Here is a 22,162-nt window from a genome sequence, read left to right as displayed (position 1 = left end):
GTTTCACTATGAAGGACCTCGGAGAAGCTACTTACATTCTAAGGATAAGGATATTGACAAACAGGAGTAAAAGACTAATAGGACTTAGTCAAACTACCTACTTGGACAAGGTGTTGAAACGTTTCAGCATGGAGGAGTCCAAGAAAGAAGAATTACCTATCCAGAGAAATACCAAACTAAGTAAGACTTAGAGTCCAAGTACAGATGCTGAGATAGCAGAAATGAGTCGAATACCATATGCTTCTGCTGTTGGCTCGATCATGTATGCTATGACATGTACTCGCCCTGATGTAGCCTTTGCTTTGAGCATGGTTAGCAGATATCAAGGGAACCCTGGTAAAAGTCACTGGAATGCGGTAAATAACATTCTAAAGTACCTGCGGAGGACTAAGGACTGGGTCCTTACCCTCGGTGGGAGTGATGACTTAAGGGTGACAGGGTATAGTGATGCCAACTTTCAGACCGACAAAGATAATTTCTGCTCTCAGTCAGGCTGGATAATTACCCTAAATGGTGGAGCAGTAACTTGGAAAAGTTCCAAACAGGAGACTGTAGCTGATTCAACGTGCGAATCAGAGTATATAGCAGCAAGTGAAGCATCGAAGGAGGCGATATGGCTAAAGAATTTCATCAGAGACCTTGGAGTTGTACCAGCTGTAAAGGAGCCTATGGAGAGTTTCTGTGACAACGAATGTGCGGTAGCCTTATCCAAGGAACAAAGGTATCATGGCAGATCCACGCACATCGACAGAAAATATCACTTCATAAGACATCGAATAGAAGAAGGGCTCCTCGTAATGAAGGGGTTATCTTCACAGGAAAACCCACCAGATTCCCTTACGAAGAGACTGAGTAGGGTCAAGCACTTGCAGCACGCTAGAAGAATCGGGCTGAAGGACGATCTTAGCTTTAATGATTAGATAGAATTTTAGAAACTAGTAATAGTTAAAATGTAATTGACATTTGATGATTAAATAAAAGGTGTTTTATTTATAAGCAGTGTTGCAGAAATCGGCCTTGGCGGCCGATTAATCGCTTGGCGGCCTTGGGCCGATTACGATTAAGGCTAGGCGGCAAATCTAATCGGTCTTTGGTCAATATCGGTCAACACCAGTCTTGGCAGGTTAATCGGCCTAATCGGTCAACTAAAGTCAACTATTAAAAAAAAAAGAAAAAAAGTGATTTTCCGCTCAAAATTGGAAAAAGGTTCCACATTTCGTTTAGTCAACCCTAAAAATTATTTTTGCCGATTCCTTTCCTCTCTTTTTTTCTCTCTACAGACGGTGGTCTCCTTGTGCTTTGGCATCACAGTTCTCGTTGGCGACACTTCGACAATCGACACCATCGACGCCACACCATCAAACGACGGCGACACCATCAAACACCGACACAGGGGCAGGCGACACAACTCACAGAGCCAGGAAACGCAACTCAGACACAAGTATGTATTCTTGAATCTTTGCTCTGTGATGTTTACTGATCTTTTATGGATGTTATGTGAGTAACCGGTTATTATGAATGTGATTATCGTGATCTCTACACATCTGTTATGCATTGTTTTTCTTTTTTTTCGGTGTGGTGGACCATTTTACCCCTGGAAGTTCATTATCGTGATCTCTATACATCTATACAATTTCGATTTCATATTGTTTTCTATAATTCCTCTGAGTTTTTTTTTTGCTGAGATTCCTCTGCGTTTTTTTTTCTTTCTAGTTGTTTTTAGTGTGGTGGACCATTTTACCCCTGGAAGTTTTGTGTTTGCCTTCTGCGTTTTTTTGCTTTCTGTATTTTTTTTTTGTGTTTGATGGAGTTGTGAGTTGGTTTTTGCTATTGGTTCCTTCTGTGATTGCTTCATGTCCAAAACACAAATTATGTAATTTTTTTACAATAATCATTTCATTCTGTTTCATAATGTTACTGTTAGTGGGTTTGTTTTTGGTGTTTGCTTGATGCTGCTTGGTGGGTTAGTTTCTTTTGTTGTTCCTTCTGTGATTGTTGTTATTTATCAGTACAATTATGTAACTTTTTGTAGTAATCATTTCCTGTTTGGCTGTTTCTTTTACCTAATGTTACCGTTAGTTTCTTTTGTTGGGTTTTTATGTTTCCTGTGTTTTTATCTGTTCACTGAAATATGATGTTATTATTGTTTATATGACAGTTGTGGGATGAACTATGACATCTAATACTGCCACCGCTGCTTATAAACGGAATTCGGATGACATTGGTTGGGAATATGGTTTTTGCCCAGATAAAAACAAGTTGGATATAGTTAAATGTAACTTGTGTGGAAAAGTAATTAGCGGGGGGATTTCTCGATTTAAACAACATATTGCTCATGTCCCGGGAAATGTTACTGCATGTCCAAACTCTACAAAAGATGACCAATTGAAATTTCGAAATTATCTTAACGAAGGGAAGTTAAAAAAGATAGATAAACACACACATGATAAGGCCTTAAGATCGGAGGCGATGCAAGAATTACATGACAGTGTTGATGTGGATGAAACTGAAGATTTTTTGGGGTCTAAAGCACCAAATGTTATTGGCCCAATGGATACCTATGCAAACAAAATAAACCCCGAAGAAGCTTTGAAGAAGGGAAAGGGAAAAAAAAGTTGATCTTAACGATATTGTTCAGAAAGATAGAATATTAGCATGTCATAAATTCATTAGTAGGTGGGCATATAAAACTTCGATTCCGTTTCATGCATTGGAAGATGATAGCTTCAAAATGATGTTGGAGGTTATTGGCCAATTTGGAACCGGGCTTCCACCTCCTACTAGATATTCTTTGAGTGACCCACTTTTAAAGCTTGAGGTTGAAAGAACAAAAATTTTGTTGAAAAGAAACGAAGCTGAAAGGAAAGAGATTGGATGCTCGATCATGACGGATGCTTGGTCCGATAGAAAAAGAAGGAGCATAATGAATTTATGTGTAAATTCAAAAATGGGTACTGTGTTTTTATCATCAAAAGAATGTTCTAGTGAAGCACATACAAGCCAACATATATATGATTATGTGGAATCTTGCATTAAACAAGTTGGTCCCGAGCATGTTGTTCAAGTTGTGACCGATAATGCCACGAATAACATGGGAGCGGCGAAGTTACTAAAAGAGAAAAGACCAACAATTTTTTGGACATCATGTGCGACACACACCATTAACCTTATGCTCGAAGGTATTTATATTTTTGTATTACATTATTTAGTTTTAACATGTTTTTAATTTATTATTCAACATGTTTTATTTTATACTGTAATTCATTAATTTATTATTCATCATGTTTATTTCTTCAAGGTATTGGTGGACTTCCAAGGTTTAAGAAAATCCTAGATCAAGCAAAGAAACTAACCATATTCATTTATGCCCACCACAAAACCTTAGCTATGATGAGACACTACACCAAGAATAGGAAATTATCCGACCGGGAGTCACGAGATTCGCTTCCGCCTTTCTAACATTACAAAGCTTATCCAAAAAAAAAGAGCAACTAAAACATATGTTCACTAGCACCGAGTGGGAGGAATGTAAATTTTCTGGTACTCCTAAAGGGAGAACCTCATATGGAACGGTGAGAAGTCTCCAATTTTGGGCCGGTGTGACACTATGTTTAAAAGTGTTTTCCCCTTTGGTGAAAGTTCTTCGAATGGTTGATGCGGATTGGAAGCGGTCAATGGGTTTTGTTTACGGGGAGATTAAAGTAGCAAAATCAGAAGTTATGAAAGCTTTGGGTGGTCAAGAGAAAACTTACAAGCCTATTATAGATATCATAAACACCAAGATGAAAGGGAGGCTAGATTCAAAATTACATCTAACGGCTTATCTTTTGAATCCTTATTATCATTATAAGGATTCACAACTCCAACATGATCCCGACATAATGGACGCGGTTCTTGATTTTTTTGATACATTACTTTTTGGAGATTTATAGATGCAAAGAGAAGTTGTGACTATTGACTTGCCAAAGTACAAGGAAAAAGTTGAGAGATTTGGAGTGGAGCTTGCATATAAATCTTGTATGGTGAACGATGTCGACTTTGATCCGTGTAATTTGTTTTTTACTTTTATTTATTTATTTTATAAAACAATAAAATTTTATATCTTTTAATTTAATAATGCGCTTTTGTTTTAAAATTATAGCAAGATGGTGGGGACTTTTTGGTGGCTCAACTCCTCATTTGACAAAGATTGCAATGAAGATTCTTTCTTTAACAAGTAGTTCATCGGGTTGTGAAAGAAATTGGAGCACGTTTGAAGCGGTTAGTTATAAAGTTATAAACTTTAAATATCAAAAATGTTTTTAACCCTTTTATGCATGTACTTTTATAGGTACATACAAAGAAACGAAATAGATTAGAGACAAGTAGATTGAACAATCTTGTTTATGTTCAATTCAATGCTAATTTAATGGAAAAAAACAAAAAGAGAAAAGATAGAACTTTGGAAGTGCTTTTAGCAAATGATTCTCACTCGGCTCAAGAATGGATTGTTGATTCTAATGATCGAGATATAGACGAAGTTGACCCCGAATCAATTATGGAATCGATTGATGAAGCTCTCGGGACTAACGATAATCAAGCACCCCGTCAAAATTCAACAACTAGAGAACTTTTTGATGAAGATTTTGAGTCCGAGAATGAGGAGCAAGTGTTTGAAGAAGGTGAATATGAATCGGCTGGAGTTCAAATATTGGAAGATGTCGGAGGAGATTAGAAGTAGATGAACATTTAAATCTATGAAAATGTGTTTTTTTGGGATTATTAAACTTATTATGTTTTAGACTTGTACTTTGATGGTTTTTGGGAGATTAGAAGTAGACTTGTACTTTGATGGCTTTTACTTAAATGTTTTAATAGTAGATTATAATTATAACTATAACTATATAATAATTAAGGGTCTCCGATTAATCCCCGATTAATCGCCGCCAACACCGATTAATCGCTTGGCACCAGTCGACTGCCGAGCGTCCGCCGAGCGTTTTTTACAACCTTGTTTATAAGTAATGTTACTGTCTTGTGTCAATTATTTACTATTGTTTCATTTTGCATGTTTTGACTTCCAGAATAATAAGATTATTCAAACTATCCACAATCGATCATACTTTGGAAGTAGGTCATGAAAGAAGACTGTCATGAATGGGTTTTTGTATGATTGTCTAAGGTGTTAGACATAGCAAAAGATTGCTACAAACATTCATGAGTGCTCTTGAAATAAGATTTGAGTTTTAGACTAAACCCACGCTCACATATCACTTCATGGAATTTATCACGGGTGATTGCGAGACGATAATATCGTATAATCTTCAAACCATGATATATGAGTTGGCAATTATTCGTTGGTTGTACATTGATAGTACGAAAATGCATCGGTAACTCGATGTTATAAAACATGTGTTTTGTATGATTCAACGAATAGTTAGTACAAGCGTACAAGTCGAAGTTTATATGTTCCTTTTATCCTAAGAGGATTAAAAGCGATATCTTGGGCCCCTCGATGTTTTTTTTTGACTTATGTGTCGGGTCCGGTCAGAACTAAATTGATGTATTCAATTATGTTCTATGTTAGACAAATCGGAAATAGGGAAACAAACTGCAGGACAATGACTATGTTCCATGTATTTGTCCGCATGATATCTTGTAGAACAGAGGATTATATGATCACTTATCTAATGGACGCTTCAGAGTATGACATCGGATTTTTGAGAGCTACGATTGCTAATCGGATTTTAAGTTGCATTGGCAATTATAGTTATTAGATTTATCCAAGTGGGAGACTATTGGATTAGTTGTCTAAGCCCATAACTATAATTGGTATGTACTTAACCAGATAGTAGCATGGTCCATTTCGGGTTGCCTTCACCAGAACAATTTGATAGATGAATATTTGTGTAAGAGGTTATTTATGATTTATTAATATATTATAAATATAATATGTTAATTGAGGAATCATATTATTTAATTAGTATTGATCAAGAATTAATTTAGAATTAATTTAGTGATCAAAAAGAGACTAATTAAATTGATACATATAAGTTGGGCTAATGAACCATGGTTTGATTTGTGATGGGCTTATGGGTTAATCCTTGAAGTATTTATCCAAATCAAATGGATGGATCATGGGCTAATGTGTATGGATTAGGGTTACACATGACCTTTGATATTCTACACACACACACATATATATATATATATATATATATATATATATATATATATATATATATATATATATATATATATATATATGTTGTGCTAAGCACTAAAATTTACCACTACTTGCATTCCAAGAAGAAAAATCGGTTTTAGAGTCTCCTTAGCCTATCTCAAATCCATCTTGTTGTTTATTTGGTGTTTGTGACTTGTTTGAGGCACAACACTTGGGGTGCTAAGTTCTCTAAAGGCCAAAGTCTTACTAGCTACATCAAGAGGTAACTTTCTATCTTGTTTATGATTCATATGTTAAAATTTTGTATGCTAGTTTAGGCTTCATGCTTTGGAAACCAATGTTGTATGTATAATTAGAGAAAACATAGATCCAAAGCATTAGGGTTGTATGTGCACCATAGGAATGTTAGAGTACATAAAACCCAACATTTACGTCACACCAATTCATAAGATAAAATTTTATGACATAAAAATAAATCTAAAAAGTCTGAAAGCAATAACTATTGTAACATAGTTAACTTTAAGTCTAAGGTTCTTTATCTTCATTTCTTATTTCCATATCTTTTTGTATCCATACACACTTACAATATGATTTGTGAACTCATATCACATACTTAGTGATTATAGGAGTAATAAAAAGATAAATATCTAAATTCCCAATCGTAATAAGTTTAGACCTGTTTATCTTCTAAACTATGACATTGCATTTGGACGTCATGGATTTTTTCTCAACTTCATTAACTTTTATTTCATCACAATTATCATATTCGACCGAATCATATCTACATTTTGATAGATTAGATTTATCTTAAATCATCATTTGATATAACTTTACTAACTTCGTAATCATACTTCAAATTTGTCGGTGGTTTTGGTGTCACCTGACATTTTGTGTAATTGGAACTGACATGTGAGCTAAGGGGCTTATTATTTGTACTCTATATTATATGTTTGGTGAATATGGAGTGCATACGTATATAATATCGAATTATAAGCTGGTACGACATAAAGTCGGGGTCAAGGGGGTCGTACCCCCTTGCAGGTGATGGGTTTTGAGAAAAATAAACAATCGTATGTGTGCATGCAACCCTAATTTCCATTGATCTATGTTTTCTCTAATTGAACATACAACATTTGAACATCAATTAGGAAACCCTAGGAGGTATAATCTAATTTCAAAAAACATTTAACTAGGGTTAGAATACATACCTTAGTTGTTATATTGCAATAACAATTCAAATCCTTAGCGTTGTTGAAGCTTCGAGAGCAAGCACCACAAATGTCGTGCCCTAATGGTTCATACCCAACAATAGCAAGAGGAAAACAATAGAGAGAGAGAGAGGACCAAGATTTCGTCCATGGCTCTTAGAGGGAAGGCATTGATGAAATTATGTGCTAGGGAGGCCTTTATATAGCTGAGGTATCTTGGTGCCAAAGCTAGGGTTTAAGGAGGAAACCCTAATCCCTTTGCTTGGTGATCATGCAGCCCCATTCCCTTCCTTATGCAAGGGCTTGGATGAAATTACTTGGGCTTTCCCAAGTGATTTTCGTCCACCGCATCCAATGAGATCAATGGGCTCCTTTCCTCAACTTTCAATAAATTGCCAAATAGCCCCTGCACTTTTAATTAATTCAATTAATCCCAAAATTAATTCCAATTAATTTCTGATTAACTATTAATTAAATAATATTATTTCTAATTAATATATTGTTTTCATAATACATTAATAAATCAGTTATATCAATTTATTTTTCAATTAATAAATTCAACCTCTCTCCAAAAGTCATCTTGTCCAGTTGCTAGTTTTGAGGGCAACCCAAAAGGACTGTGCTACTATCAATTCAAGTATACACCAACTATAGTTATGGGTTTAGACACCTAATCAAACAGTCTCCCACTTGGATAAGTCTAATAACTATAGTTTCCAGTATAACTTCAAAAATTGATTAGCAAATTGTAACTCTCAAAGCCGCTATCGAACTCTGACCCAGTCAGTTACGTGTCCTAAGATAAGTGATCAAATATTCCTCCATTCTACAAGATATCATACGGATATGAGACATGGATTATAATCAATCTTATCGTCTAATATTTGTTTCCCGACTTCTGATTTATGACGACTGAAATCAGACTACTAATTGAATACATCAATTATGTCCAGGCTTGGCCAAGCACTTCAGATGTCGACATCAAATCATCGAGGGGCGCACAAATATCGCTTTTCTTGTTAGGGAAAAAGGAACGGATAAACTTCGACTTATATCCTTGCACTATTCACTCATCAAATCACGCACAACAATACGTTTTATATCATCAAATTAATGATGCGTTAACGTATTCTCAATGCACAACCGAATCGTAAACAACAACCCATATATCTCCGTTTCAAGAATATAAGATATTATCGTCTCAAAATTACTCATGATAAAATCCATCAAGTAATTCTCTAAGCGTGGGTTTATCCAATACTTAAAATCCCTATTTCCAAGTACTCATGAACATTGTAGCAAAACCATTGCTTTGTCTAATCTCCGTAGACAATCTAGAATTCAAGTCATGACAGTCTTAATTCGCTACTCTCTTCCAAAAGTACGAGCGACTGTGGATGTTTAAATAATCCAATATTCGGGAAGTAAAACATGCAAAGTGAAACACAATAATAACCTAATTAACTATGGTCTTAAAACTATTGAATATAAACAAAATTATTATTATTTAATCACCATATTAATTAGACTTTATTCATTGTATAATGTTTCGAGTAATCAACTAAACATTTGAATTAAACATTAGTCATGCCATGTAATAAACATGCATACTATGTCTTTCTATGGTCCTTCCTTTGTGAACAGGTCGATTGGACACTATTCCAATGATGCTCATTCACAGTCCCAAATTCTTGTCACTACTAGGATGTGTTAGAGTTCAATGTTTCATGCAATGATCTTCTGTAATGTGGAGGCTTCAAATTCACAGAGACTTAGCCAACGATGTTACAGAATATGTCATTGGAACTTTGTTACTTAAAACAATTCCATGGTTATGAAGTCTCAAATTCAAGATACACTCCTTGAACACCTTACTTGCATGAAAGTCTCTAACTCCATGTAGATTTCAATAACCAACTCCCACTATGGAAATATTTCCATCGTCCCATATGACCATCAATTCTGAACAAGAGTTATCTCCACTTAGAATTATGTCAATATGGTCCTTCCAAATTAATATTATACTTCCAACTATCCACAAGCAACCAATCTTCAGTAAACCTTAGAGTTTTCTTGACAGTTGTTTAAAAACTTTAGTCATACATGTTGGATATAGTGTCTAAGTCCATAACTATACTTGGTATGTACTTGACCTGACCCGGCATGGTCCATTTGGGTTGCATGGCATCATTCATTTGGATAGACTAAAATGAGAGAAATAACACTTAAGGTTTATTAATATATTATAAGTTCTAATATATTAATAAGACTATTTAATTAGTATTGATCAAGAATTAATCTAGAATTAATTAAGTGATCAAAAGGAGACTAATTAAATATATGGGTTGATTGTGTAAATCATCCATACTTGTATAGTGGACTAGATGCTCCATGGATTATCAAGTTGGGCTAAGGTCCATAGGATGCTCCATGGATGCTCCATGGGAGTTACAAACCCATGGGTCATGGAAATGAAGAGTCATGTTACATTATGGTTTACATGGTGTAACCCTAAATGTAACACACTATATAAGCATCATGTTATTCACCAAAATCGGCCAACTAGAGAAACAAGTGAGGGCTAGCCGATTTTAGAAGTGTTACATTTCTCTCTAAGTTATTCCAAGTGTATTTGGTGTTGTGTGGAACATTTGAGGCATCACACTTGAGGTGCTAGGCTCACAAGGTTCTCAAGGAATCCAAGATACTTCAAGGTATGTATTTCTTACTATCTTTCATGTTTAAAAGTTCCCCATGTATGCTAGATAGGTTATGGACCTTGGAAAATCAAATTTGCATGTATCATAGATAAAACATTAATCCAAGGTTTCTAGGGTTGCATGTACACCATAGGAGTGTTAGAATGCTCAAAACCCAACAGTAGTATCAGAGCCTAGGCTTGTTTGTTTGATACTTGATTCAAAATTGTGGAAAAAGCTAAAAAATCTGCACTTTGCAGCATGAACTCGCCGAGTCCATGGGGGGACTCGACGATTCCATGAGAAAACTCATCCTACTCGTCCAGTAGGTTCTTGCACTCGACGAGTAGGAGCCCCTGAATGCAGATTTTCAAGTTTTGCTGTTGGAAATGGACTAGAAACATTACCCTAAACTGTTTTGGTGTTTTAAAACTTGTTTTAGTTGGTGTAATGCTTATGCTAATCCATTTACAATGGCTAATATCAAAATTCCATGTTTTATATGTGTTAATATGATTCTTGAAATTTTGATATGCATGTTCATGTTCTTATGAGTTTTAGAAGATCATAGGAATTATGTGTAACTTGCTTGTAAGTATGATTTTTGATCTTAATGGCTAATGATGGAGTCCATAACTTGTCCTCAAGTTATGGATAACCAAAAGTCACTTCTTTATAAGTGTCATTAAAGAATAAGAGGTTACATAAAATGAAGAGTCTTCATTTTAATGAACCATTAAAACTCATAAGTTATGAAATGAAAGGTCTTGAATAGTTTCAATACTTGCCCTCAAGTTTTGGAATTTGCAAAGTCTTACACTCTAATACTTTAATTTCCAAATTGAACCTTAGAATTTTAAAAGTTTAAAATTCAACCCTTATACTATTATTATATTAAAAGTTTAAATATATAGATATGTATAAGTATAAGTCAGTCTTACCGTTAGTAGGCCTCGTTCATGAAGTCGGTCTATAAGGGGGGTATAAGGTTGTTGTCTATAAAATGGCAGCTTAATGGGTGTCTACTCTCACCTACCGCTTCCTTGACTGGTGGAGGGTCGTTAGCCGAACGGGTAGGACAAGGACTTTAAAATCTCGTTAAAAGTATAATGAAATTATAAAGTAACTATACATTAATAATTCCCAATCATAGTTACTTTCGGAAAATGTGAAATAGGTGCTAACCCATGAAATTACACTTTGTACCTTACCAAGTCGTTAGTGGAGCGCGTGTGGTTAACCGGCACACTAACAAGGACTAGTAAGTGCGGCAAAGGGTAACTTAATTTTATTATAGATCGGTGGAGCGCATGTGGTTAACCGACACATCGATTAGGTGATAAAAGTTAAGGGTACCAAGTCAATTTGCATGGTTATTTACACCTTGTTTGTGATCCTCGGCATCCCAGTCACAAACTTGAGAGGGGGCAATCGAGATTCAAACATGCCATTGAAAGTTCAATGTATCTCAAAAGAACTAGGAATTTCAAATCCAATAAAACTTAATAATCTATTTCGTTTGCATGGTGGAAATTGGTAAATCGTCATTTACCTACCTTCAAATATTTTATAGCTTGGATTACGGCATCCCTCTTCCAACTATAAATAGTTTGTTGGGTCCTAGCCTTAATACTTCATTTGGGTGACTTATTAAGGACTCTTCATCTAATAAAACTTGTCTTTCTTTCTTTTCAGATGTCTTCCAACACTGCTACTGGCTCAAACCCTACAGGCTCCTTTTCCCTAATGAACTTGTGTGGGAAAGACACTTTTGATGGTTCCAATTTCAATGAATAGATTAGGAACATCAGAAAGATTACTCGCTATGGGGGCAAATAGTATGTCCTTGATAAGGAGCTAAAGGTTCTCGATGAGTCGACTGCTACTCCTGAGGAGATTGTTGAGTACACTACCCATGAGAAAGATGCCACTAAGGTGTCTTGCATCATGCTGGCCATAATGACAGCAGAACTCCAGAAATCCTATGAAGATTTCTACCCTTTTGAGATGCACCAGGATCTGATGGATAGGTACCATCAGAGTGCTCGTTAGGAGAGGTATGAAATCATTTCCTCCATGATAATAGCTAGGGTGAAAGAGGGAGAACCCCTCACCGGTCACTTGTAGAAAATGCAAAGGTTCGTGGACCGATTACTGAAGCTTAATGTCGACTTTCCTGAGGACATGGTGATTGACATCATTCTTCATTCCTTACCTCCAAGTTATGATCAGTTTCGTATGACTTATCATATGAACAAGGAGGAAGTCACACTAAGTAAGCTACAAGGGCTTTTAAGGACCGCTGAAAGTGGCCTTAAAAGTAAATCAGTTGTTATTCCTACTCCTACTACTGCTCCTGTCTTGGCAATTGGGCAGGGAAAGGGGAAGAAGAGAAAGACCCCTTCGAAGGGTACCAAGGGAAAGTCTCTTGATGGCTCCTCTTCTAGTGGAACCAAGAAGGGTTCCATTCCTCCTTCTTCAAACCCAAAGGAAGCACAATGCTTCTACTGCCAGGAAAAGGGGCACTGGAAACGAAGCTGCCCCAAATACTTGCAGGATGTAAAGGATGGGAAAGTTAAACCCATCCATGCAGGTATTTACACTATATTGTCTAATAACTCATTACATACTAACTCTTGGCTGCTTGATACAGGCTGTGGTATTCACATTTGTACTGATTTGCAGGGCCTAAGAAGAAGTGAGAAAGTGGAGCACGGGAAGATAAACTTAATCATGGGGAATAGGAAAGCATCACCTGTTACTAAGATAGGAGTTTATTCTTTATTGCTTAATAATGGGTTAATGTTAGATCTGAATAAATGTTGTTACTCGTCTGAAATGGCGAGAAATATTATTTCCTTTCATGGCTTGTACAAACAAGGGTTTTCCTTTTCATTTGATAATGATAATGGTGCTATTAATGTTTCTTACAATGATGTATTTTACTTTAAAGCATTACCTTGTGATGGTGTATATGAAGCTGTGAATGTTGTAGATAATCTAGGATATAATGTGTTGTGTATTGATTCTACAAATAGCTTAGACAAAGCATCCTTGTGGCATTGTCATCTTGGACATGTCAACACGAAGCGCATAGGCCAACTCCAAAAGGCTGGAGTTTTGGAATCATTTGACCTAAAGTCGGATGATAGTTGCGAATCTTGTTTACTTGGAAAAATGACAAAGTCACCCTTCCCTGGTTCGTGTGAGAGGGGTGAGGGTTTGTTGGACCTCATACACACTGATGTGTGTAGACCCTTCAAAACTGCCACAAGGGATGCTAATCGGTATTATGTGACTTTTACTGATGATTATAGTAGATATGGATATATCTATTTAATCAAGCATAAGTCAGAAACCTTTGAGAAATTCAAAGAGTTTAAGCAGGAAGTGCAGAATCAATTGGCAGGAACATCAAGATGCTCCGATCCGATCGGGGAGGAGAGTATCTTAGTATCGAGTTCCTTGACTATCTTAAGGAATGTGGGATTGTCTCACAATTGACACCTCCTAGGACACCACAGCTGAATGGTGTGGCTGATAGGCGCAATCGAACCTTGTTGGATATGGTTCGTTCCATGATGAGTCAAGCTTCGTTACCAATCTCATTCTGGGGGTATGCCTTAGAGACTGCCGCCCACATCCTTAATCTAGTCCCTACAAAGAAGGTTGCCAAAACACCTCATGAGATGTGGACTGGGAAAGTTCCCAATTTGGACCACATCAAGGTTTGGGGTTGCGAGGCTTTCGTGAGGCGCGAGTCTCACGACAAGATCGAACCTCGAAGCGAGTGGTGTATTTTCATCGGCTACCCACAAAAATCCTTTGGTTACCTTTTCTACAGACCCAGTGAAAATGTGGTCTTTGGAGCTAGAAGAGGAGTCTTTCGTGAGAGAGAGTTCATAAGCCAAGGAAACAGTGGGAGGCAAATTGACCTTGAAGAAATTCAAGAGTCAAGTGGTGAAGGAACCTCAAACCCTAGTGACCAACCTGAGGAGGAAACTCCTGTTGATCCGACTGACAAGCCCATACCTCTGAGGCATTCCACGAGAGTTAGGAATGCACCTGAGTATTACTATGGTTTCCATATTACTGCGGAAGGTGATACACTTATCAGTGATAGTACACTGGTAAGTCTGGATGAACCTAACAGCTACACGGAAGCCATGACAGGCCCTAAGGCTGCTAAATGGAAAGAGGCTATGGACAGCGAGATACAGTCCATGTATGACAATCAAGTGTGGAACTTGGTTGACAATGTACCAGATCGTAAGACAGTCGGGTGCAAATGGATCTTCAAGAAGAAGACCGACATGGATGGTAATGTACATACTTATAAGGCTCGACTGGTTGCAAAGGGATATTCTCAAACTCCGGGAGTTGATTATGATGAGACCTTTTCACCAGTAGCAAAGATTAAGTCCATTAGGGTTATGTTAGCCATTGTTGCATTTCATAACTATGAAATATGGCAAATGCATGTCAAAACAAATTTCCTTAATGGAAAGTTGGGTGAGGTTGTTTACATGAGTCAGTTAGAGGGTTTTGTCATACAGAGAACCCTAATAAGGTGTGTAATCTTGAGAAATCCATGTATGGATTGAAACAAGCACCTCGCAGATGGAATCTTTGTTTCGATGAGAAAGTCAAAGAGTTTGGCTTTTCGAGGAGTGAGGATGAGTCTTGTGTATATGTTAGGGCTAGTGGGAGTATAGTTAGCTTTTTTGGTGTTGTATGTGGATGACATACTGCTCATAGAAAATGACATCTTAACCTTGCAGGAGGTGAAATCCTGGCTTGGGAAGTGTTTCGCTATGAAGGACCTTGGGGAAGCTGCCTATATCCTATGGATAAGGATATTGAGAGACAGGAGTAAGAGACTAATTGGAATTAGTCAGAGTACCTACTTGGAGAAGGTGCTGAATAGATTCAGCATGCAGAATTCCAAGAAAGGAGAGTTACCGATTCAGAGTAACGCCAAACTGAGTAAAACTCAGAGTCCGAGTATAGAGGCTGAGATAGATGAGATGAGTCATGTACCATATGCTTCCGCTGTGCGCTCAATCATGTATGCTATGACTTGTACTCGCCCTGATGTGGCCTTTGCCTTGAGCATGGTCAGTAGATATCAAGGGAACCCTCGCAAGGCTCACTGGACAGCGGTAAAAAACATTCTCAAGTATCTGCGAAGGACTAAGGACTGGATCCTTACCCTTGGTGGCAGTGATGACTTGAGAGTGGTAGGATATAGTGATGCTAGCTTTCAGACTGACAGGGATAATTTCTGCTCTCAGTCAGGCTGGGTCTTTATCCTAAATGGAGGAGCAATTACTTGGAAAAGTTCCAAGCAGGAGACGGTAGCTGATTCAACTTGCGAATCAGAGTATATAGCAGCAAGCGAGGCAGCAAAGGAGGCAGTATGGCTAAAGAACTTCATTGGAGACCTTGGAGTTGTACCAGCTACAAAAGAGCCAATGGAAATTTTCTGTGACAACGAAAGTGCGGTTACCTTAGCTAAGGAACCAAGGGATCATGGGAGATTCAGACACATTGACATAAAATATCATTTCATTAGACATCAAATAGAAGAAGGACTCCTCATGGCTAAGAGGGTATCATCAGATGAGAACCCAGCAGATCCCCTCACGAAGGGACTGAGTAGGGTTAAGCATTTACATCATGCAAGGCGCATCGGGCTGAAGGATGATATTAGTGTTGGATAAGGTGTATAAGTCCATAACTATTTCTGGTATGTACTTGACCTGACCCGACATGGTCCATTTGGGTTGCATGGCACCATGCAATTGGATAAACTAAAATGAGAGAAATAACACTTATGGTTTATTAATATATTATAAGTTCTAATATATTAATAATATTATTTAATTAGTTTGATCAAGAATTAATTTAGAATTAATTAAGTGATCAAAAGATAACTAATTAAATATATGGGTAGATTATGTAAATCTTCCATATCTTATATAGTGGGCTAAGAGGCTCCATGGATTATCAAGTTGGGTTCCACCCATAGGATGCTCCATGGGAGTTACAAACCCATGGGTCATGGAAATGAAGAGTCATGACACATTAGGGTTTACATGGTGTAACCCTAGATGTGTCAACACTATATAAGAAACCCATTCTCCACCAAAATAGGCTACACTAAGAAACAAGAGGGCTAGAGTCGATTTTGCAAGTGTAAGATTATCTCAAAGTTTAGTCCTTTGCATTTGGTGTTGTGTGAAGCATTTGAGGCATCACACTTGGGGTGCTAGGCTCACAAGGTTTCAAGGATCATAATCAACAACAAGGTAAGTTATTCTATCTTTCATTCAAGTTAAAAATGTTCCCCATGTATGCTAGATAGGAATATAACCTTGGAATTCAACTTTTCATGATTATTAGACAAACATAGATCCAAGGTTATTAGGGTTGCATGTACACTTAGGAAGTGTTAGAATGCTCAAAACCCATCAGTGGTATCAGAGCATGGTTCGTTTGTTGTTTTTGTTTTTTTTTTTGTGTGCAAACAGCTTGAAAAAAAATATTTTTCTGTTTTCTGCTCGTATGAATGTTTGCACATTTGTTGCTGGAAATGGACTAGAAACATTACCCTAAACTGTTTTGATGTTTTAAAGCTTGTTTTAGATGGTGTAATGTTTATGCTAATCCATTTACAATGGCAATTATTAAAATTACAAGTTTTTTTTAAGTGTAATTTATTATTCTTGAAAGTGTTCATATTCATGTTCTTGAACTTATGAAGATTAGATGATCATAGGAATTGTTTGTAACCTTCATGGTAGTTTAATTCATGATCATAATGTGTTTTAATGGAGTCCATAACTTGTCCTCAAGTTATGGAAAACCAAAAGTCTCACTTTTATTAAAGCCATTAAAAGAACACAAGAGTTATAAAAATGAAGAGTCTTCATTTTTATTACTCAATTAATTCATAAGTTATAAGAAATGAAAAGTTTTGGAAGTTTACAAAACTTGCCCTCAAGTTTTGGAACATGTAAAGTCTTGATTAAAACTTTAGTTCCAACCCTTAGAATTTTAAAAGTTAAAATTCAACCCTTATACTTTATAATATTATAAGTTACTAATATATATATGTATAACGACAAGTCGTCTTACCGCTAGTACGCCTCATTCACGAAGCCGGTCTATAAGGGGGGTATAAGGTTGTTGCCTATAAAATGGCAACTTAATGGTGACCACTCTCACCCACCGCTTCCTTGATCGGTGGAGGGTCGTTAGCCGAACGGGTAAGACAAGGACTTATAAATTCTCATTAAAAGTATGATGAATATTATAAAGTAACTAAATGCTTTTATTAAATTCCCAATCTTAGTTACTTTAGGAAAATGTGAATAAGGTGCTAATCCATGAAATTACACTTTACACTTTGTTTAAGTCGTTGGTGGAGAGTGTGTGGTTAACCGGCACACTAACTTGGACTTAACAAGGTAGGTAAAGGGTGATTTAAGGTTTACCATAGCATCGGTGGAGCGTGTGTGGTTTACCGGCACATCGATTGAGTGATAAACCTTGAGGGTACCAAGTGATTTGCATGGTTACTTCACACCTCGTTTTGTGATCCTCGGTATCCCAGTCACAAAACTTGGAGGGCACACTCGAGATTGAAACATGCCTTTGAAAAGTTCATTGAATCTCAAAAGAATCTAGGAATTTCTAAGAACCAATTAAAAACCTAATATTTATATTTCGTTTTTCATGGTGGAAATTGGTGAATCGTCATTCACCTACCTTTCAAATATGTTATAGCTTGGATTACGGCATACCTCTTCTAAGTTATAATATATTGTGATTGGATTCTAGCCTTAATATTACATTTGGGTGTTTTATTAAGGACTCTCTTAATATCTAAACTAATCTTGTTCTCTTCTTTCAGATGTCTTCAAACAATGCTGCTTCTGGCTTTAATCCTAATGGCTCCTTTACCCTTATGAACTTGTGTGGGAAAGTCACTTTTGATGGATCCAACTTCAACGAATGGATCAGAAACATCATGATGATTACCCGCTACGAGGACAAAGAATATGTCCTTGACAAGGAGCTTAAGGAGATTGATGAGACCACTGCAACTCCCCAGGAGATCGCTGACTTCCGGGCACATGAAAGGGATGCTACAAAAGTGGCATGCATCATGTTGGCCACCATGACAGCGGAACTCCAAAAGTCCTATGAGGACTTCTACCCTTTTGAAATGCACCAAGATCTGATGGAAAGATACCATCAAAGTGCACGACAAGAGAGGTATGAAATCATATGCTCTATCATAACAACCATGATGAAGGACGGGGAATCCCTCACGAGCCACATGCAGAAAATGCAAAGGTATGTGGATCGGTTGCTGAAGCTTAATGTGAACTTCCCTGAGGAGCTTGCAATAGATATCATTTTGCACTCCTTACCATCGTGCTATGATCAATTCCGCATGACATATCACATGAATAAGAAAGAGGTCACACTCAGCAAACTTCAGGGACTCCTCAAGACCGCAGAAACAGGTCTTAAGGGTAAGTCGGTTGTTAACACTCCTACTCCAAACTCCGCCCCGGCTTTGGCAATCGGGAAAGGTAGAGGGAAGAAGAGGAAGAGCTCTTCGAAGGGTACCAAGGCTAGGACCCTTGATGGCTCTTATTCAAGTGGAACCAAGAAAGGTTTTGTCACTCCTTCTTCTGACCCTAAAGAGGCTGAATGCTTCTATTGCCATGAAAAGTCACATTGGAAGCGGAACTGCCCAAAGTACCAGCAAGATGTGAAGGATGGGAAAGTTAAACCCAACCATGCAAGTATTTACACTATCTTATCTAATAACTCACCCCATTCTAACTCTTGGGTCCTTGATACCGGTTGTGGTATTCATATCTGTTCTGATTTGGAGGGACTAAGAAGAAGTGAGAATGTGGACCATGGAAGAATAAACTTAATCATGGGGAATAGGAAAGCTTTACCTGTCACCAAGATTGGACTTTATACTTTATCGCTAAGTAGTGGGTTTAGTTTAGATTTGAATAAATGTTGTTATTCGCCAGAAATGGCAAGAAATATTATTTCCTTTCATGCATTGTATAAACAAGGTTTCACCTTTTCATTTGATAATGAAGTTGGTTCGATTAATGCTTTCTTTAATAATGTTCTTTATTTTAAAGCATTACCTTGTGATGGTGTGTATGAAACTGTATCTGTGGTTGATAACTTAGGAAATAATGTATTGTGTATTGATTATGTTAATGATAATAACTTGGATAAAGCATCATTATGGCATTGTCGTCTTGGACATATAAGCAAGAACGCATAGGCCAACTCCAAAAGGATGGAGTATTAGAGTCATTTGACCTAAAGTCAGATGATAGTTGCGAATCATGCTTACTTGGAAAAATGACAAAGTCACCCTTCACAGGCTCTTGTGAGAGGGGTGAAGGTTTGTTGGATCTTATACACACGGATGTGTGTGGGCCCTTCAAACATGCCACAAGGGATGCTAATCGTTATTATTTGACTTTTACTGATGATTACAGTAGATATGGATATGTCTACTTAATCAAGCATAAGTCAGAGACTTTTGAGACGTTTAAAGAGTTTAAACAGGAAGTCGAGAATCAATTGGGCAGGAACATTAAGATGCTTCGATCCGATCGAGGTGGTGAGTATCTTAGTTCAGAGTTCCTCGACTATCTTAGGGAATGTGGGATTGTCTCACAATTGACACCTCCCAGGACACCGCAGTTGAATGGTGTAGCTGAGAGGCGTAATCGAACCTTGTTGGATATGGTTCGTACCATGATGAGTCGAGCTTCGCTACCAATCTCATTTTGGGGGTATGCCTTAGAGACTGCCGCCCATATCCTTAATCTAGTTCCCACAAAGAAAGTTGCCAAAACTCCTCATGAGATGTGGACTGGTAAAGTACCCAAACTAGACCACATTAAGATTTGGGGTTGCGAGGCTTTCGTGAGACGCGAGACTCATGATAAGCTCGAACCTCGAAGTGAGAGGTGTATTTTCATCGGCTACCCACAGAAATCCTTTGGTTACCTCTTCTACAGACCTAGTGAGAATGTGGTATTTGTAGCTAGGAGGGCTTTCTTTCGAGAGAGAGAGAGTTCATAAGCCAAGGAGACAATGGGAGGCAAGTTGACCTTGAATAAATTCAAGAGTCAAGTGGTGAAGGAACTTCAAACCCTAGCACTCAACTTGAGGAGGAAACTCATGTTGAGCCAATTGACAAGTATGTACCTCTGAGGCGTTCCACAAGGGTTAGGAATGCACCTGAGCATTACTATGGATTCCATATTACTACGGAAGGTGATACACTTATCAGTGATGAGACACTGATAGGTCTGGATGAACCTAACAGTTACGTGGAAGCCATGGCAGGCCCTGAGTCAGCCAAGTGGAAAGAGGCACTGGACAGCGAGATACAGTCCATGTATGACAATCAAGTTTGGAACTTGGTTGAGAATGTACCAGGTCGTAAGACTGTAGGGTGCAAATGGATCTTCAAGAAGAAGACCGACATGGATGGTAATGTACACACTTATAAGGCACGACTGGTTGCAAAGGGTTTCTCACAAACTTTGGGAGTTGATTATGATGAGACCTTTTCTCCAGTGGCCAAGATTAAGTCTATTAGGGTTCTGTTAGCCATAGCCGCATTTCATGACTATGAAATATGGCAAATGGATGTCAAAACCGCTTTCCTTAATGGAAAGTTGGCTGAGGATGTTTACATGAGTCAGCCAGAGGGTTTTGTCAACACAGAGTACCCTAATAGAGTGTGTAAGCTTGAGAAATCCATTTATGGGTTAAAGCAAGCACCTCGCAGATGGAATCTTTGCTTTGATGAGAAAGTCAAAGAATTTGGCTTTTCTAGGAGTGAAGATGAATCTTGTGTATATGTCAAGGCTAGTGGGAGTATAGTTAGCTTTTTGGTATTGTATGCGGATGACATACTACTCATAGGAAATGACATCCCAACTCTGTAGGAAGTTAAGTCCTGGCTTGGGAAGTGTTTCTCTATGAAGGACCTAGGAGATGCTGCCTATATTCTAGGGATAAGGATCTTGAGAGACCGGAGTAAAAGACTAATTGGACTTAGTCAGAGTACTTACTTGGATAAGGTGTTAAAGAGATTCGGCATGCAAGACTCCAAGAAAGGAGAGTTACCCATCCAGAGTAATGCCAGATTGAGTAAGACACAAAGCCCTAGTACTGAGGCTGAGATAGCAGAAATGAGTCGAATACCTTATGCTTCGGGTGTAGGATCGATCATGTATGCTATGACGTGTACTCGACCTGATGTAGCCTTTGCTTTGAGCATGGTTATCAGGTATCAGGGGAACCCTGGCAAGGCACACTGGACTGCGGTAAAGAATATCCTCAAGTACCTACGGAGGACTAAGGACTGGGTCCTTACCCTCGGTGGGAGTGAAGACTTGAGAGTTGTAGGGTATAGTGATGCTAGCTTTCAGACTGATAGGGATAATTTCCGCTCTCAGTCAGGCTGGGTCTTTACCTTAAATGGAGGAGCAATTTCTTGGAAGAGTTCCAAGCAAGAGACAGTGGCTGATTCAACTTGCGAATCAGAGTATATACCAGCTAGCGAGGCAGCAAAGGAGGCGATATGGCTGAAGAACTTCATTGGAGACCTTGGAGTTGTACCAGCTATTAAAGAGCCAATGGAAATTTTATGTGATAGTGAAAGTGCAGTTGCCTTAGCCAAGGAACCAAGGGATCACGGGAGATCCAGACACATCGACAGAAAATACCATTTCATCAGACATCGAATCGAAGAAGGACTCCTCGTGGCAAAGAGGGTATCATCGGATGAGAATCCAGCAGATCCCCTCACGAAGGGACTGACTCGGGTTAAGCATCTCCAGCATGCTCGGAGCATAGGGCTGAAGGATGATATTAGATTTAGTAGTTAGATAACCTTGAAATTTGTAAAGTGTAATTGACATTAGATGATGAATAAAAGGTGTTTTATTTATGAGTAAAGTGTTGCTATCTCTTGTCGATCGTTTACTATATTTCTTTTGCATGTTTTGACTTCC

At 37.9% G+C, this 22,162-nt stretch overlaps 2 protein-coding genes across 2 annotated transcripts; both read left to right on the top strand.

Moving 5' to 3' along the window:
• Positions 1 to 1,241: 1,241 nt before the first annotated feature.
• Positions 1,242 to 4,840, top strand: LOC145108018 (uncharacterized). Its single transcript, XM_079045001.1, has 5 exons — positions 1,242 to 1,441; positions 2,159 to 3,179; positions 3,299 to 4,047; positions 4,142 to 4,260; positions 4,331 to 4,840. The coding sequence occupies exons 3-5, from the start codon at positions 3,933 to 3,935 to the stop codon at positions 4,712 to 4,714; spliced, it is 618 nt and encodes a 205-aa protein (XP_078901127.1). The 5' UTR covers positions 1,242 to 1,441; positions 2,159 to 3,179; positions 3,299 to 3,932; the 3' UTR covers positions 4,715 to 4,840.
• On the top strand, positions 2,173 to 3,932 carry LOC145105629 (uncharacterized). Its single transcript, XM_079042719.1, has 3 exons — positions 2,173 to 2,538; positions 2,639 to 3,179; positions 3,640 to 3,932. The coding sequence occupies exons 1-3, from the start codon at positions 2,173 to 2,175 to the stop codon at positions 3,930 to 3,932; spliced, it is 1,200 nt and encodes a 399-aa protein (XP_078898845.1).
• Positions 4,841 to 22,162: the final 17,322 nt, after the last annotated feature.

Source organism: Lactuca virosa, chromosome 4 (genome assembly GCF_052849685.1).
Source record: "Lactuca virosa cultivar CGN04683 chromosome 4, Lactuca_virosa_CGN04683_v6, whole genome shotgun sequence".
Taxonomy (NCBI): Eukaryota; Viridiplantae; Streptophyta; class Magnoliopsida; order Asterales; family Asteraceae; genus Lactuca; species Lactuca virosa.
This window is presented reverse-complemented; position numbering and strand designations above follow the sequence as displayed.

Bases quoted from the DNA above. Each gene is read 5' to 3' on its own strand.
- LOC145105629 (XM_079042719.1), top strand. From the start codon at position 2,173: ATGACATCTAATACTGCCACCGCTGCTTATAAACGGAATTCGGATGAC. The intron at 2,539-2,638 runs GTTATTGGCCCA...GATATTGTTCAG, and splicing joins TGGGGTCTAAAGCACCAAAT to AAAGATAGAATATTAGCATG. The intron at 3,180-3,639 runs GTATTTATATTT...CTTTGGTGAAAG, and splicing joins CATTAACCTTATGCTCGAAG to TTCTTCGAATGGTTGATGCG.
- LOC145108018 (XM_079045001.1), top strand. From the start codon at position 3,933: ATGCAAAGAGAAGTTGTGACTATTGACTTGCCAAAGTACAAGGAAAAA. The intron at 4,048-4,141 runs GTAATTTGTTTT...TTAAAATTATAG, and splicing joins CGATGTCGACTTTGATCCGT to CAAGATGGTGGGGACTTTTT. The intron at 4,261-4,330 runs GTTAGTTATAAA...GTACTTTTATAG, and splicing joins ATTGGAGCACGTTTGAAGCG to GTACATACAAAGAAACGAAA.